Source organism: Zootermopsis nevadensis, unplaced genomic scaffold (assembly GCF_977971745.1).
Source record: "Zootermopsis nevadensis isolate Lab colony 2312 unplaced genomic scaffold, Znev_1.0 Znev_ptg000015l, whole genome shotgun sequence".
Classification (NCBI taxonomy): Eukaryota; Metazoa; Arthropoda; class Insecta; order Blattodea; family Termopsidae; genus Zootermopsis; species Zootermopsis nevadensis.
Window position 1 is genome coordinate 8437120 of NW_028259147.1, and position 14976 is coordinate 8452095.

The following is a 14976-nucleotide window of genomic DNA, read 5'->3' on the forward strand; positions in this document are numbered from 1 at the left end:
TTACTTCAAGCGGCCGCCATTTTGTTGTACATTCCACAAAAAAGTATACTAAAACCTAAACAGAAATTGTACCTTTCGAAGATCTTTGTTCCACTCCAGATGCCAGGACTGTATATAATGTGATGGTAGTGTTGCTTACACCTCAAAAGTTCTCCCGGCCGCCATGTTTGTAGTGTATACTATAGGATATAAAAGGAAAATGTGGTGTGGTTTCTAGGGTACAATGCCCACACCATATTTCATGAAGGTCTGTCAGGTCCGAAGTTAGCAGGACCAAGGATTCTCTGACATGGCACCTTGAGCCTAACCTGTCGCATAAAATGTTGATTATAAATAAAAGCTTTACACAACAAAACAAAACAAGACAAGAATGCGCATAGAAAGGGAGAGTGCAGTGCCGAAGTCAAGATTTATTTCCCGCGCGAAGATGAATTTTGTTTTTTAAGTAGGCCACGTCAGAAGTAAGTTTGGCGTTCTTATGTATCTTTAGGGAATCGTTAAAAGGCGTAGGGGTTGACCCGCGTGTACACTGCACGGCCGTTTTTCTGTTAGCCCTTTGAAGCTGCAGAGAGAGAGAAGGGGGGGGGAGAAATGAGAGACGCTTCGATTTCAGGGGGGGAGAAAGAGCATCTTATAGTTAGAAGGTCCCCAGGCAATGCCCGCTCGTCCTTCTGTCAAGGATAAAGTAAGAGTGAAGACGTTAGTGAGATAATTGGCAGAGAAGACGGAATTTTGAATTAGAGAAAGCTGAGGCTATTGATTTGGAAGTTTAGTACATAATTTAGAAGTTCCTACTGAGGGGGTAGGGGTAAATTTTGACGGCGTTAAGGGATGGTAAATTTTGGTTAATTTACATCGGGAGGGCTGCATGAGAAGCATGCAGTGGCAACTTGGAACTTGGGAACCATCTCAGCATTTGCTTGAAGACAGAGGAAAACCAAGGAAAACCTGTGTCGAGATGGCCGCTCGCAGGACCTTCCGGATGCGAACTGACTACTAGCCAGCGGTCCGGCAGACAAAAGAGAAATTTGTACGACCCCTAGGTTTCCCTAACTTGTGCCTTGGGCTTTGTTGATAAAGTCAGGTACATGTGGTACAATAATACAACATAATATGATGAATGCAGGTCATCCGTGTTTCCATGGTCTTCTTCAGCTGTTGGCTTCGTGGCCTGGTCCATGGCAGGGGTTCCGCTGTAGGGTCCTCCGATGAACGGCTGGCTAAAAGTACAGTTTCCCCCCAAAAGGACTTTAGTTTGTTTAAATACTTGTAATTAGTAGGGTATGTGCAGGATCAGTCCCCTAGTAGGGCCCACAGTTGCTTGTATTTGTCATAAATGGGGTCATATTGACCTAATTGCCTAATTTGGGAATTCTCACTTACTTGAATTTTAGCGTAAAATTCATTTGCTAGCTTCCTGACGTGGTTGCGGAACGTCTCCATGCCAGTTTGCTCATGTAAAATTTCGATTGACGTTACCCTTGGGAGTTTCGTGATAATTCTTACTACCTTGTTCTGAAAAACTTGGAGCTTACTAATGTGTGTTTTGGCCGCGTATCCCCATGCCGGGGCTGCGTACGTTAGTATTGGGCGTCGGAGTGTTTTATAGATTGTAAGTGCTAGGTTGATGTTGATGGAGGAGGAATACGCCCCCTATCAGGCGGCCTTGGGGGACTCCTGCCTGAAAGGGACGCCGTGAAGATTCCGCATTTCCGTGGACAACCGTGAAGACTCTGTTATTCAGGTAGTTGCGTATAATATGGATAAACTGTGCGGGAATTCCTGCCCTGATGAATTTAGAATTGAGTCCGGTTGTCCACACTTTGTCAAAAGCTCTTTCAATGTCCAAAAAGAGGGCTAGTGTGGTTTTGTTGTTATTAAATCTCAGGGTAATGCGTTCAATGATGCGTGTCAGTGCGTGAGTGGTTGAGTGACCTTTTTTAAATCCATATTGCCATGCGAATCATACGAAACGTATAAATAAAAAATTAAGAATTGCCGATTGTTTAAAACACCGCGTACATATATATACCATTTGGCTGGTCGTGAACTTTACATACCGTTAGCAGTTGTCTGGGAAGTAGTTCTCAGAAACTGAGACTGCGGGCGTATCAGTTGCACGTGGTGGAACAGCTCAGTGTTAACGAAAGTGATGGAATACGACTTCTGTTTGTAGTTCTTATGATGACGCCATCATGAACAGCCTTGTCTTCAGTCATAGAGCGATGTTCCATCTATTAGGTTGAGTGAATCAACTGGACCCTGTAATCTTGAATGAAAACTTGTATGTAACATGAAAGACACTGTCCCACGATCCGCGTGTTTCTGCAGTGTCTGAAGAAGAATTTTACCGTTCTTCCTTCTTCGCCAAACCCAAGTTGTAGCTGTCTTGTCTCACCATGCAGTTGAATGACGAAGACGTACCAAATCGCCACGGCAGTGTGCATAAACAATGTTAGTTATGCAATTTTAAGTGTCTTCTGAACAATTGTGTATGCTAACAAATTTGCCTAAATTTCAGCACACTTAACTAGTTATGCGTTATTATTACCTGATTATAACTCCAGTCAAAGGTATCGCGCATGAGAATTAAGTAAAAATGTGAAGAAGCACAAACATTATGTAAATAATTTTTAAAGATTTAGTTCCTAACTGAGAAAAGTATACATTGCAAGGCCATTTGGTTGATGGTATTTAAGGAAGTAGTCGCTCTTTATTCTAAGAATCACACAAAACCTAAATGGCCTTGGCATCTCCTTCCAAATGCGTTTCTTTTCAAGGGACATACTAAAAACCGAGTACTGGTTCGTACGTTATCGACGTTTCAGTCGTCTTGGCTGTTTTCGTCATCATGGTGATCTGATGATGGAGGTAGCAAGGCATCTGAAACGTTGTTAAACTTCTGTCAGACTACACGACGTTACAACACAGAAGACAGGTAGCTATCTTAATTTTCACCCATGTTCATAAATGCGACCACGGTATTTTTCTTAGAACCTGTGATGTGTGTAACAAAGTATAGTTGGTCTTCGTCGATTTTTGATAGCCCCTAAAATTAAAACATGATATTGTCCGGGGAAATAATATCACTTGGGGAAACACGTTCAGGAAAAATGTTTTAACATGAGGTAAAAATGTGTCCCAAGTCGGAAACATTACAAAACTGACTTTTTCTTTGTAACGAAGGGTAGGGGGAAGCTATTGATTAGCATCGCTATGGAACACTGACGTGGCCAAGCAGTATAGGTTCACTCCTGTGGTAACCAGTTGGTGTTTTCACATCCCAACCCCGCCCACGGTAGACCGGGTATTTCCTTAACCAACGTAATTGTCACTGTCATTTGACAAAACGAAAGCTGCCGTCTTTCCAAGATCTCTGAGATTTTATGTTATCCCTGCGATGTGTTGTTTCATAGAAATTGGCCGACGATAGATATGCTTATTGCTTCTATTATCAGGACGCTGATGGATATCTGTTTGTCGAGGAGTAGGTGGCTTTTGTAAGGGTTGGAGGTGGGTCAGGTATCGAGAATTAGCCTCGTGGAACCATGGGGTGAAGAGGGAGGGATGGAGTCGTATCCGGGCCGACAAGGAAGTACGGATTTGTGCTTTTGTACGCTGTAGAGTGGTTATATCGTGAAACATTAGACAAAGAAACACGGAAAAAGAAGTCGTATTAATAGTTCACACAAGCGTCCACCCAGCAAAGGAAATGACCCACAGACTGCGTGTAAACAGTCTTTGCGGTTTGCCTTTTGTAAATATTTACTCTGTCGGCTAACTTTCCTAGCCCCGTCGATCATCGTGATACTTAGTGCGCCAAAAGAAGTGTAGGGATTTCACACTATTACGTTTTCTAAAGTTTTAATGGAAAACCATTTGCTTCATCCAGATTGAAGTTTCAACGTTGGAATTTATGTAATGAACAATGAAACAGCAATTCAATTCTAAAGGGTTTTGACGACGGTAGATTACAATTAAAATTATTCATTATCAGGACTTTTTCCATCGTCTGTTCTTTAAAATTACGACGTTTCGGAGGCTGGTTTTGTCTCCGTCTTCAGGCTCTAAGGGACCCAACAGAGTAGGTACCTCGCACCTGAAGACGGTGACAGGACCAGCCTCCGAAACGTCGTAATTTTAAACAACAGACGATGTAAAAAGTCCTGATAATGAATAATTTTAAATGAAACAGCAATCCTGGGATGTTGAAATTTTCTTCAATCATTTCCCAGAGTTCTTTTTTCTTTTCTTGCCCGTCATCTGCAGATGTGTTACGATGGGGGAAGATGGTGCGGCAGGTTTAAGTGGTAGAGTCTTATCGAGTAGAGGACTGAAATTTTGTAAGTGTGCCCGGTAGTGTTTGAGAAGCCGACAAAAATCAACCGATAGACAAGCACTGAAACTTCAAATTTATAAATGCCAAGATGTGAAAGAGGTGGCGTGAGAGCCAAACAAGGGGAGAATAATGCGAGTCAACAGTTTAATCGAGCGGAAGTGAGGAAAAATCTTCTTTTGCCAATTTGCCGTGCAATTGATAGAACAGAAAATTACTCTGGTGTTACCGTGGCAACAACGTTAAGAATCAGACGGAAGAATAAAGACAGGGAACAAAGGCAGTCCATCGCAAAATCCAGGCACGTGCGGGCCTTCGAAAGTTGAAAGGACAAACTTCGACGTTTTTGATTTCTGTGTGTGTTGTCGACACAATGCTCTTGTACGTCTAAATCAATTCAGAATTTTTCCAACCTCTAAGAAACTTCTTCCGATTATGAAAAGGGAAGACTTGCTTGAAGGGAACAGCAGGTTTTAGGTGGTCAAAATACCAGAATTTTATCATCGTCAACATTAATGATCAGTCTTATTGCACTGTTCCAACTCAGAATTGGTCGCTTATTCTCCTCCCGTGTGGTGTACACTAATACAGTCTTCTACAAAGTCCCTTTGTCCAAGTAGTGCAACCAGTAAGTCAGTAAGGGTTGGGTTCTTGTGGTGTCGGGATGTTAGTGTTGATGGTGAAGTCTGTAGTTGTCCCTCGGTATTCGAATATCTGATTTAAGTATTTCCTGTAGACGAAGACAAAACCCGCGTAGATTATAAATTTTATATCCGTCCTACCGCACGGAACAGCGCCTAAACTGCAGGACCGATTTAGATGGTAAACCTAAACCGAAAGTTGTAGGGCCATTTTAATTTTTGTTCGGTTTGTAAGATTGAGGCCCTCACGACGTTGAACATGAAGATGTCTGTCTTCCGGCTTGTACTGCCGTGTAGTCTGGTAGAAGCTTACCAACGTTTCAGAGGTTCGCGCTGCCTCCATTGTCCTGATGATGGAGGCGGCAAACTTCTACCAGACTACACTGCACTAAAAGCCGGAAGATAGCCATCTTTCTTAGTTTGTTTAAGGCCACGTTTGAAGATTCGTACCGATTTTGTTGAAACTTTATTTATACTTTTTATTATTCGAATAGTATGTAATCGTGGGAAGTGTCATTAAGTTTGTTAAATTTAAAGTCCACAAAATGCCAATTTAATTCTCGTCACATATTAAGTATTTCCTCCTCCCCCCTCCGAATAAAATTAATGAAAGTTACTGGTATTCATAAAAGATACGTCTTCCTTCCAATACAGTACTTACACAAAGCTCGATGAATTGGAAAAAATACGAATAATATTTGAGAAGAGCGCGCTATGAAGATCACTATATACTCTGTCATCTGCTTGATGTCGACTTTACTTACAACAGAGCGTACATAAGCTGTATTTTACCAACAAGGGTTTACTTGTCCATGCTTGTTGAAATTATGCAGTTGAGTCCATAATTGACACACTCGTAACACAAGTCCCGGATAACGTTTTAAGCACCGTACTTATAACAAGAAGTGGTGACCAGTTTCAAGCTTCGTAATGCCAAGGTTGTCCGCGTGGAAGTCATAACTAACTTCATGGACCGAGGGCTTCTGCTGAAGGTGATAGTTACTTAGCGAGTCATATTCCCTGCCGTTTATGGAACCCGACGGCTGTGTTTACTGTGCCCACAAGACGACACCCCCCCCCCCCCCCCGGTACCGTCGATCCCTGATTTTTGGGATGTTGCTCTGTGTAGTCTGGTACATACTGACCTAGATGTTTTAGACGTTTCAAAGAATCTTACTGTTTCCGTAATCAGGGCAATGAGTAAGCCGCGCCAACCACCTAACCAAGAAGTTAACTGAGAGCGGAGTCCTTCGCAAGCGCAGGTCATCGGCCCTTGATAGGTTAGACCATTCCTGCGTACGAAACGCATAGCTGGAAATGATAAGCGGTGTCCTGCTATTACTGGGGATATGCTGGCGCTAAGGGGACTTTAGTCTTGGCTGGATGCCTCGATTTGTTCAGACATGGGGCTGCTGCTTCTGATGGGAGGATGATCCAATCGGGCAATTTGTCTTTTACGACAGCTTGCAGGAAAGTTGGGTTAGATAGAGAATCGGGTTCTCAAGGCCCTGTAGGACCGAAGTGAGGGAGGCTTAGAAAGGAAGCCAGTGGGTGAAGGGACCCCAGCCAGGTGGAGTGAATGCTGCTCACCAGACTGCACGGCTTTAACATCCTAGGCGACAGCCAGCTACACATACCCGTCGCCGTGATATCCTGAATTTTTACGTGAATGTTTTTGCATTGTTTTCTTTCTTGCCGTGGTCTTCCTTACTGTGCGGAGTTTTACTGCACAATGCTGTTCTGCGTTGTGGACCGTGCATCTGCTTACGCGGCTCACAACACAGAATAACTACTTCGTCATCTTCACCGCCGCGAGATCAACAAATCTCGAACGTTGTACTGCATTTGTACTCATGTTTTATGTGATTTCAGGATTATGCGATCGTGTCTCTATCAGTCGTCAGCAGACAACTGGCCGCACCGATATACACGGAGTCCGTCTTGGCTGTGTCAAGGATGTTATTTAAGTGAGGACTTGCATTGCGAAAATGAGGGGCTCAGCAGTGGTGCACGTTGAAAACAATTATGAAGGAATTGTTGCTCATACGTCAGATGTGATTTCATTGCTTCCAGTCGCCCAACAGGCGGCGACGGAACCTGAAAGTTCGCACCCAGGTTCAGCAAGTCTTGTGTCCCGAACGGCTTATCCAGATCTTTCTCCAGGTCTAGAGGACACAAGTCAAGATTCCCTGACACACCTGCATAACCAGTATATTAGAGCTAATCGGCACAAGAGCGGAAGCACTGTCCGATCACTCAGAAACTTGGCCTGTCGACGGGCGAGGCAGAGTGACATGAGAAATGTGAACTTTGTCTTGGAGGAACAGTGCACAACAGAAGACTTTAAGACCACAGTCGGCAGTGAAACTCTAGACAGACGGCAGCCGACAGTTAGGGTTGAACGTCTTGGTAGAATTGTTCCCACCAGCAATGGCAGCTATCACATCTTGGATACATCGCGGCTTGAGAGCTCGTCATATGTTTCTGCGCGTTCCTTTCGTGTAGACGGTGAAGTGGCCCGTGTATGTACTGAGATGGATCGTGTAAGTGGTGCTGTGGATGGTGTAAGTGGTGCTGTGGATGGTGTAAGTGGTGCATACGATGTAACCGATGGTGGTGATTTTGTAAATGATGGTTATAGCAGTATGGTTGATCTAGATTCTGCAAACAATTCTTCGCAGAACGAAAAAATTTCGTCTGGGAAGTCCCAGAATTTCAGAAATTCTACTTTTGAGTCCAGAATCTGGGAAAGAGATCTTACCTTTGATACCGTTCGTAACAGTCATGCGTGCCCAGAAAATATTTCTACAAACGGGAAGTCCTTTCAGAATAATGTCTATCAGGACTGGCAACCCTTGTACGAGAACATAAGTGATCCTGACAGTGAGCCAGATTCCATTAAGGGCACGGAGCCTTTGCAGGAACTAAAATGTGAACTGGTTTCCACAAAACATGTGAACCTGGACTGTGATATACCCAAGGACTATGAAGATCGGAGCAGGGACAGTGAGGTAAAGAAACGCAAGACAGTATCTGTAAACAAACGGCGACATTCGGCTCCTGATCATTCTGAAAGAAGGAGAAAGAAGGAAAAACAAAAGGAAAGGCACAGGAGATTGTCGTTTAATACGGAGACAGATATGCCGCAAACGGATCACATAGAACCCACGAATAAACCATACCTTAGTAGACTCGTCCTTTGCAAGGATGCGAAAGTAAAGTCGTGGAATGTTGTTATTGATCTGGCACATGATGAGAAAACCACTGATGATGAATTTAAAGCTCCGGCGTTGCCTCTTCTCAATAACATAACATTAATAGAAGGGAACGGAAATGCGGAGAAGAAAGAAGCAGTAAGAGCGATAACAGAAGATTCTTCATCGGATATAGAAGATTCGGCCAAAGAATCGAGAGCTAGCAACGAAAAGACGAAGTCTTGGGACTACTCAAGCTATGAATTAAATCAGGAAATGAAGATTGAAGATGAAGATACAATCGAAGCTCCAAGAGGGTTTTTCAGTGTTCCGAAAGACCATGTGACCAACACTTGCAGTTCAGAAAGTGCGAGAAAAGAATGTTCTTTGCCAAACGAAACCGTCGGCGTCGTTACTAAATCATTAGGTACAAAACTGAAAGTCGAAAATACTGTACCAACCATAGATACATTATCTGCTGACAAGAGTAACCTCGAGGTACTTAGAGTAACAGATTCCTTAGAACGTTTTTCAGTAGACAATTCTATAGTTGCAAAAATTGAAAGAGACGAATTTGTGAAAGGTGTCTCATGCAATTCAGCGAACTCCATGCACGTGGAAGAATATTCTGGTCTGGAAACGCAGAATCAAAACACAGATATTGCATCGGAGAGAAGCATTGATCCCGGAGAACTTCGAGGAAGTCTTGGAAGCGATGCAAGTGGGAATAAAGTTTCGGGTGTTGGGAGACGTGGGTCTTTTCAGGAAGGTCCTTCAGGCACGGCTTGTGACGACGCAGCAAGTAAAGTTAATTTCAGTAACCGGACTGCAGATTCGCTTCTCGTCAATTCTGAAAACGTGAGCAGTGTCGGTATCAACTCTGCAACAACTGAAAATTCTGCGTCTTCTAACAATGTCGGCTGGAGCCGTAATTTTGAAGAAAGGGTTCATCCTGGACGTAAAATGAACGACAAAATCTTGGAGAGTGGTAAAGAGGAAGTTTACAAAAACTTTGAAAATCATCCGTCATTGGTGTCGAAGACGATGCCTTCTCAACAGAGTATTACTGGAGAAGAAAATTTTACCAAAAGAAGCTTTGAAAATAATAATGCAAGCATTTCTTCAAGATCACACAACCCAGTTAACTGTGGCCAAGATAACGAAGTCGATAATTACGGTGCTGACACGGATGTAGAACTTTCTATAGATGAGAGCAAAGTAGACAGAACTACGGATCATGCACATATGAAACACTGTGCGGGTGTACAAATCGACAGTGAAAATACCACTGAGGATCTGAAAACACCTCGTGAATCTCACGACTTGACGAGTGGAAACAGTGGCTTCGTTTCGTCTAAAATGAAGAAGAAGAAGAGAAGGCGAAAGGAGCTTATCATCAGCATGGAAAGGCGAAAACATGAAGAAAAGAAGGAGACGTCCAGTGACAATTACAGAATTCATAAAAAAACACGTTTTTCCCGTCGAAGTTTCCGGCATGACAGTATTCAAATGTTTAAGGTGTCGACAGCTTTCCCACCTCATACAACCCTTGTGCCGTGGCGTTACAAGTGCAAGAAATCGGAATTGCCTGACCCCGTTGATACTAGGGATGTCAATCCCCCCTCACCAGTTTTAAATCCCATCCCCACACAATCACGATTTGATGACAATGTTACAAATATCGAACTTGAAGACATTCCAAGCCCTGGAAGCTTGACTATCGACTTAGGTGAGCAAAATACCAATACGCCAGATACATCCGACACCAAGGAAGAGGAAGGAAGCAGGAAGAAATGCAACAGCGATGGAAGCGGTGGGGAAGAAGAAACAGTCTCGCGTCACAGGAGCAGAACGAAATCCTCCGAATCAGATTCGGTGATGATGAAGGAAAAGGCAACTCTGGATGCATCAACGGAGAATGACCAAGAACATCCTCAAAGCGGCGACCTTGACAGCGATTATAGTAATGAAGGGCAGAGCAAAACGAAACGGAAGAGTATGAAGAAAAGGAAATCAGGTATGATGATTTTTTAGGCTTTTCCTGTACCGACTAATTGCTTGTATAAAATTGTGACTCTAATCACGCATGCTTGACCATATGTGCATTATTAATGACGGTGTGTTGGGAAGTAAGACTATTGTGTAGGACTTTATACATCAGTTCTCCGTCTTTTTCCTTTGGCGGCACATTAAAATACCGTCTCCAACTTCACGTACAGGCTACCGAAAGCGATGTCCGTCCTGTTTTCGCCCTGCCATCTCGCTGTTGTACGTTTGATTTGCTGTTCACAATCTCTTTCCCTAAGATAAAATATGATATTTTCCTCGGTCAGTAAATGACTTGGGTACGGGCCAAGGGACGAGGTTTCGAATCCCGGCTGTTATAACCACCGCTGTCAAATCGTCTCTGGTTGACCTCCCCCTTCCTAGCCGCGAGCTATAATCACCGGGTGAAGCTGATCATACATAGTCATATAATTTCGAGGACTGGAATGTGCGGAGCTTTTCCTATTCGCCTCCAATACGCGATCACCCCATATGCTAGACATAAACCCCGTGTGAATTGCGATGCATCTACACCGTTACATGTTACACGCTTTGCGGGCTGCATACTTCACAAGCCTTTTTCAGAAAAACTCTAAGAGGATTCATTGATGTCTGTGGTTTATAAGACGTTTGTCGATGATGGTCTTCTGGGTTGTGATGCCGTATGGACTTACAGGTAGGTACACTACCCGACATCAGACTGCGTTTTGCCTCCGTCTCTAGCTTTCAGGAAGCCCCTTTCATCAGCCCTGAAGATGGAAAATGTGTTCTTCCGAAACATTGATACCAATCTAATAGTCCACACGGTGTCATAACTTAGCAACCACTGTCAATATAATCACGACTTAAAATCTCATATAATAAACAATTTGTGAGATTTGAGGTTATGGTTGCCTTATGAGATGTAGCATCGTGTAGTCTGGTAGGTACTGGCCTACATTTCAGATGAGTTTACCTCTTCCTCAGGTACGAGTAAGAATGGTTGTGCTGTGCGTACATTTAACTTTTTAATTTCAGTCGATTCTACAGTTACCGCGGACGTTATGCAGCACATCTTTATGGCCCAGATGCAAGAGAAAGGGCGTCGCTTAGCACAGGAACTTCCAGGCTTTAACTGGCTCGAAGAGAAGATCCGAAACGGAGGTGTGTCGACAGTGCTGACCCCCAGACGTCTCAGTGGAACAACCTGTTCCAGCAGTAATGGCGGGTCCACTGTTGACACTTCCAGCACTGACATGAGGGCAGTTCCTACTTCAGACGCTGCTGCAGTCGTCCTAAGTCCTCATGTTTCCAAAAGTACGCTGGACGCTGCAAGAAGTAACGAACCTCCGCTCTCATCAAGCCCAACGGAATATAGGTTAGTGCATATAAGTAGAGGGCCTATTGGGATAATGATATTACAATGGATCGTAAAGAAATTTTGTGCGAGGATGCTCGGGATAAAATCTAGTGGTAGAAACAATGAAGAAGCTTGGGGACTTTTCTAGGCAAATTGAACGACGATCAACTGTGGACCAATAAGTATTTAAGTAGAGGGCGAGAGGAGACGATTTGGTCCTAAGAAAGAGGAGATTAATTATATGTATTCACCTAATATTTTTAGGGTGAAGGACGATAAAATGGGCTGGATATGTAGCAAGGAACATCACCACTCGGGAGGCCGATAATGGGACAAATAGACTGTTGAAATAAGTTGTTGATTGAATAGGGCCCAGCGATTGGCTTTTGTAAATACAGTAATTTCCTGAAGGTGATAAAAATTTTTGACCAGCTGAGCGACTGTGAACAAACGTAGTGGGATGAAGTGTATACTTTGGGATGTTATATGGCAAGTTGCTTCGTTATTTAAACAAGTTACTTATTATTGCCTGCGTAATGAAATGTAGATTACGAAATATTTTACAAGATACGTATGTACATAATTTTTTGTCAGTATAACACTTTCCCCATTTTTAAACATTTGAATTACTATATCTAATACATTTTTTGTTTTCAGACACAGTAAGCGACTGCAAGAATATTTATCAAGTCCTCCAAAGAGGGCCAAACAAGTCTCACCAGTGGCTTCCGAACTTGAAAATCAGAGACAGGCTTTAGTTTCAGCACGATCAGCGCATGAGCACGGCGAAACACTGCGTGCACCAGCGACATCGGCGCCGATGCCAACTCTGCAACGTCTACTACATTGCCCTCAGCTGAAATCACCGAGGCAAATTCAATCCGCCCACACAGTGCCAGAGCGGGAGCCTTCGCCACACCAGCAACAGTCTTCAAGAAGACCTGTTATAGTCATGGCATCTGAACTTTCTAAACGTTCGGACGTCAGTCCATTGCTTCAACAGTTAACAAGTGGCGGTGAATTAGAAGTTACCCTGTCTACACTTCCAACTTCATCGTCAGCTTCATCAGACTCCGGTGTCGGCTCAGCATCGTCACACAGAACATCGAGTGACGCCGAACAGACCGAAGTGACGCATATCAGCGTTAAACCAGTGCATGGTCGGAATGGCCCTCAGAATGCTGATGAGAGGCCTAGTGATTCGATTCCGTCTAGAAGTGTAGGTTACGGTGTGGACCATCTGTCTCAGTTCCATCAGCCAGAGAAAAACAGTTTCGTGCCTCAGGATCGAATCCCTGTGCATGTCTGGAACAGAGAACCACCACAGTGGCAAGGCGGTAAGTAACGATTTAAGAGAAAATCAAACTCACATTTAATGCAAATGAAAACATCGAACGTGGTTACAGTAGACCTGGGTTTTTTTTTTGTTAGGCACGTTATGTTGATATTTATCTGCTTGAGGAAGTGAAATTTATGTCAAAAACGTCATGTGATCTAGTAAACATTTTTATCTTATCACGTGGAATTTTCTAGGACTTGAAGTTATCGCATTGTCAACACTTTTTTAGGGGCATTGTAATGATAAAGACTGCTGTCGTCATTGTCTCCTATTAAATCAACAATGATTTTATGATTTATCTTCCCTGACTACACACAAGATGTTTTATGACGCTAGATATTCACCTTATGTTTCCGAGACAAAATATACACTGCAGCTTATGTTGCAGTGTAGTTAATCTAATTGCGAGATTTTATTCTGACTTCTGAAACATGGCTTCCGTTCCTCTGCAGTTTTCTTTTCCTGTTAATGTCAGACGTCATTGGCGTACTATTGCTCCCATTTGTGTTACAACTACCCCATCCGGCTGTTCATAGTTTACGGCCGAGCGGTTTCGTTCACAATATAACGAAAGCCAAGTTTGTGCAGCAACAGATGTCTCCATTAGACATTCTCATTGATTTTATTGCTGAGTGATTAAGAATATTATCTGCAGGTGGGAATGTTGACTTGGTTGAACAGACTCAGGATAAAGAGCAGTGGCTGGCTTAGGGGATATCAGTGATGAACCTTCGAGTTCTGCCAACACGGGATTTATTTAAAAATTACGAACCTTTCGACTACTGAAGAAATACTGAATAGTCTTTTATTAACCCTTTGCGGTCTCTGTCGGACTGAGTCCGACATTTAAATATTCGAGTTCCGGTCCGATGTCGGACGGAGTCCGCCACGTATTTTACAAATTTTTTACGTGATCTGGAGTCAAACTGAGACTGGCAAACGGTGTCAGCATAGCTTTCAAGCCTTCTTCTTTGTACTAGTTATATCCTAGTTTTCCTGGTAATACTTTGTGTACCTCATAATAGTGAAATGAGGCAGGAGAGAAAAGTCATTTTATTCTGGCACGTGTCGAAGGAAGCCAGGATTCCACACCAAGTGTTTTGCCATACATCATAGAGTGAAGTAATATACTCGTGTGTGTAGCTGTCATATTTCCTTAGAATAGAGGTATTTTATGTCTGATAAAGTTATAAAACAAATATCCCATCATCATAGTTGGAAATTATATATTTTTTGACTACTTTGGACGCTTAGAGCAATCCACCACTGACATGTGCATATTCTATCGTCTTCTTATCAAGCATTCTTTATGTGTAATGACTTCATCGTTTAAACTTCGCGTTTTGTTTCATTTTCCTGGTGTTGAGTTAGGTCTTGTACTTTCGAAAACAATCAGCACGAAAGGAAGCTTAGCTCTGATAATATAAAATCCAATGCTTGTACATCGTATATCTGCATGCAATAGGAGATGTTTAGACTTCGCCAAAGTCATATGACTTGGACTTGCTTTATTCTCTACCGCACGACGGGAAGCAGAAAGGCAACACATATTACACATCTCAATATCGACAGTGGTACAGTCCGTGAAAAATATTTCACACGGTTAGTATTCAAAAAGAGGAATTGTGATCCTATCAGAACATATTTTCACCATTTTTAGCAAAGTGTCTTCCGTTTTATGCAAGTTAAATAGAAAATCCAAACAGGACATAAAAGTAGTTGAATGTATACAGCGTATTGGCATTTAAATAGACCAGCAGAGAGCAGTCAGTAGTGGTATCTAAAAGGGACCGCAAAGGGTTAAAATTAGGCAGATATATTGGTGTCTTTGTTTAATAGAAATCTGATATAAATAATTGTAATTACTAGAAGGGAGAGTACAGCACATTTGAATAAATACAAGATTACCAATGATTGCAATTATGACGCCAGCTGTACGCTTACATCACTTCCGGTTTCGAATTCAGACAAATTTAAGAACTTGATTTTTATTGCAGTGTATAAGTAAGATTGAGGAGGCTAAGTGTTATGAACTGAGCGCATAATGTTGATTGTGGACTATTCTATTATTGAAATTTGAA

General features: G+C 42.7%; 1 protein-coding gene across 7 annotated transcripts in view; it reads left to right on the forward strand.

Moving 5' to 3' along the window:
• The window catches only part of LOC110833293 (uncharacterized), a 77560-nt gene that overhangs the window by 45402 nt on the left and 17182 nt on the right, over positions 1 to 14976 (forward strand). For all 7 annotated transcript variants that reach the window (XR_015535254.1, XM_022071159.2, XM_022071160.2 and 4 more), the window contains 3 exons: positions 6850 to 10188; positions 11235 to 11574; positions 12214 to 12893. Coding sequence is in view for 6 of the 7 variants with exons in the window: in XM_022071159.2 (XP_021926851.2) it covers positions 6966 to 10188; positions 11235 to 11574; positions 12214 to 12893 (4243 nt within the window). In the remaining variant the exon portion in view is untranslated. The remainder of the gene's footprint in view (positions 1 to 6849; positions 10189 to 11234; positions 11575 to 12213; positions 12894 to 14976) is intronic.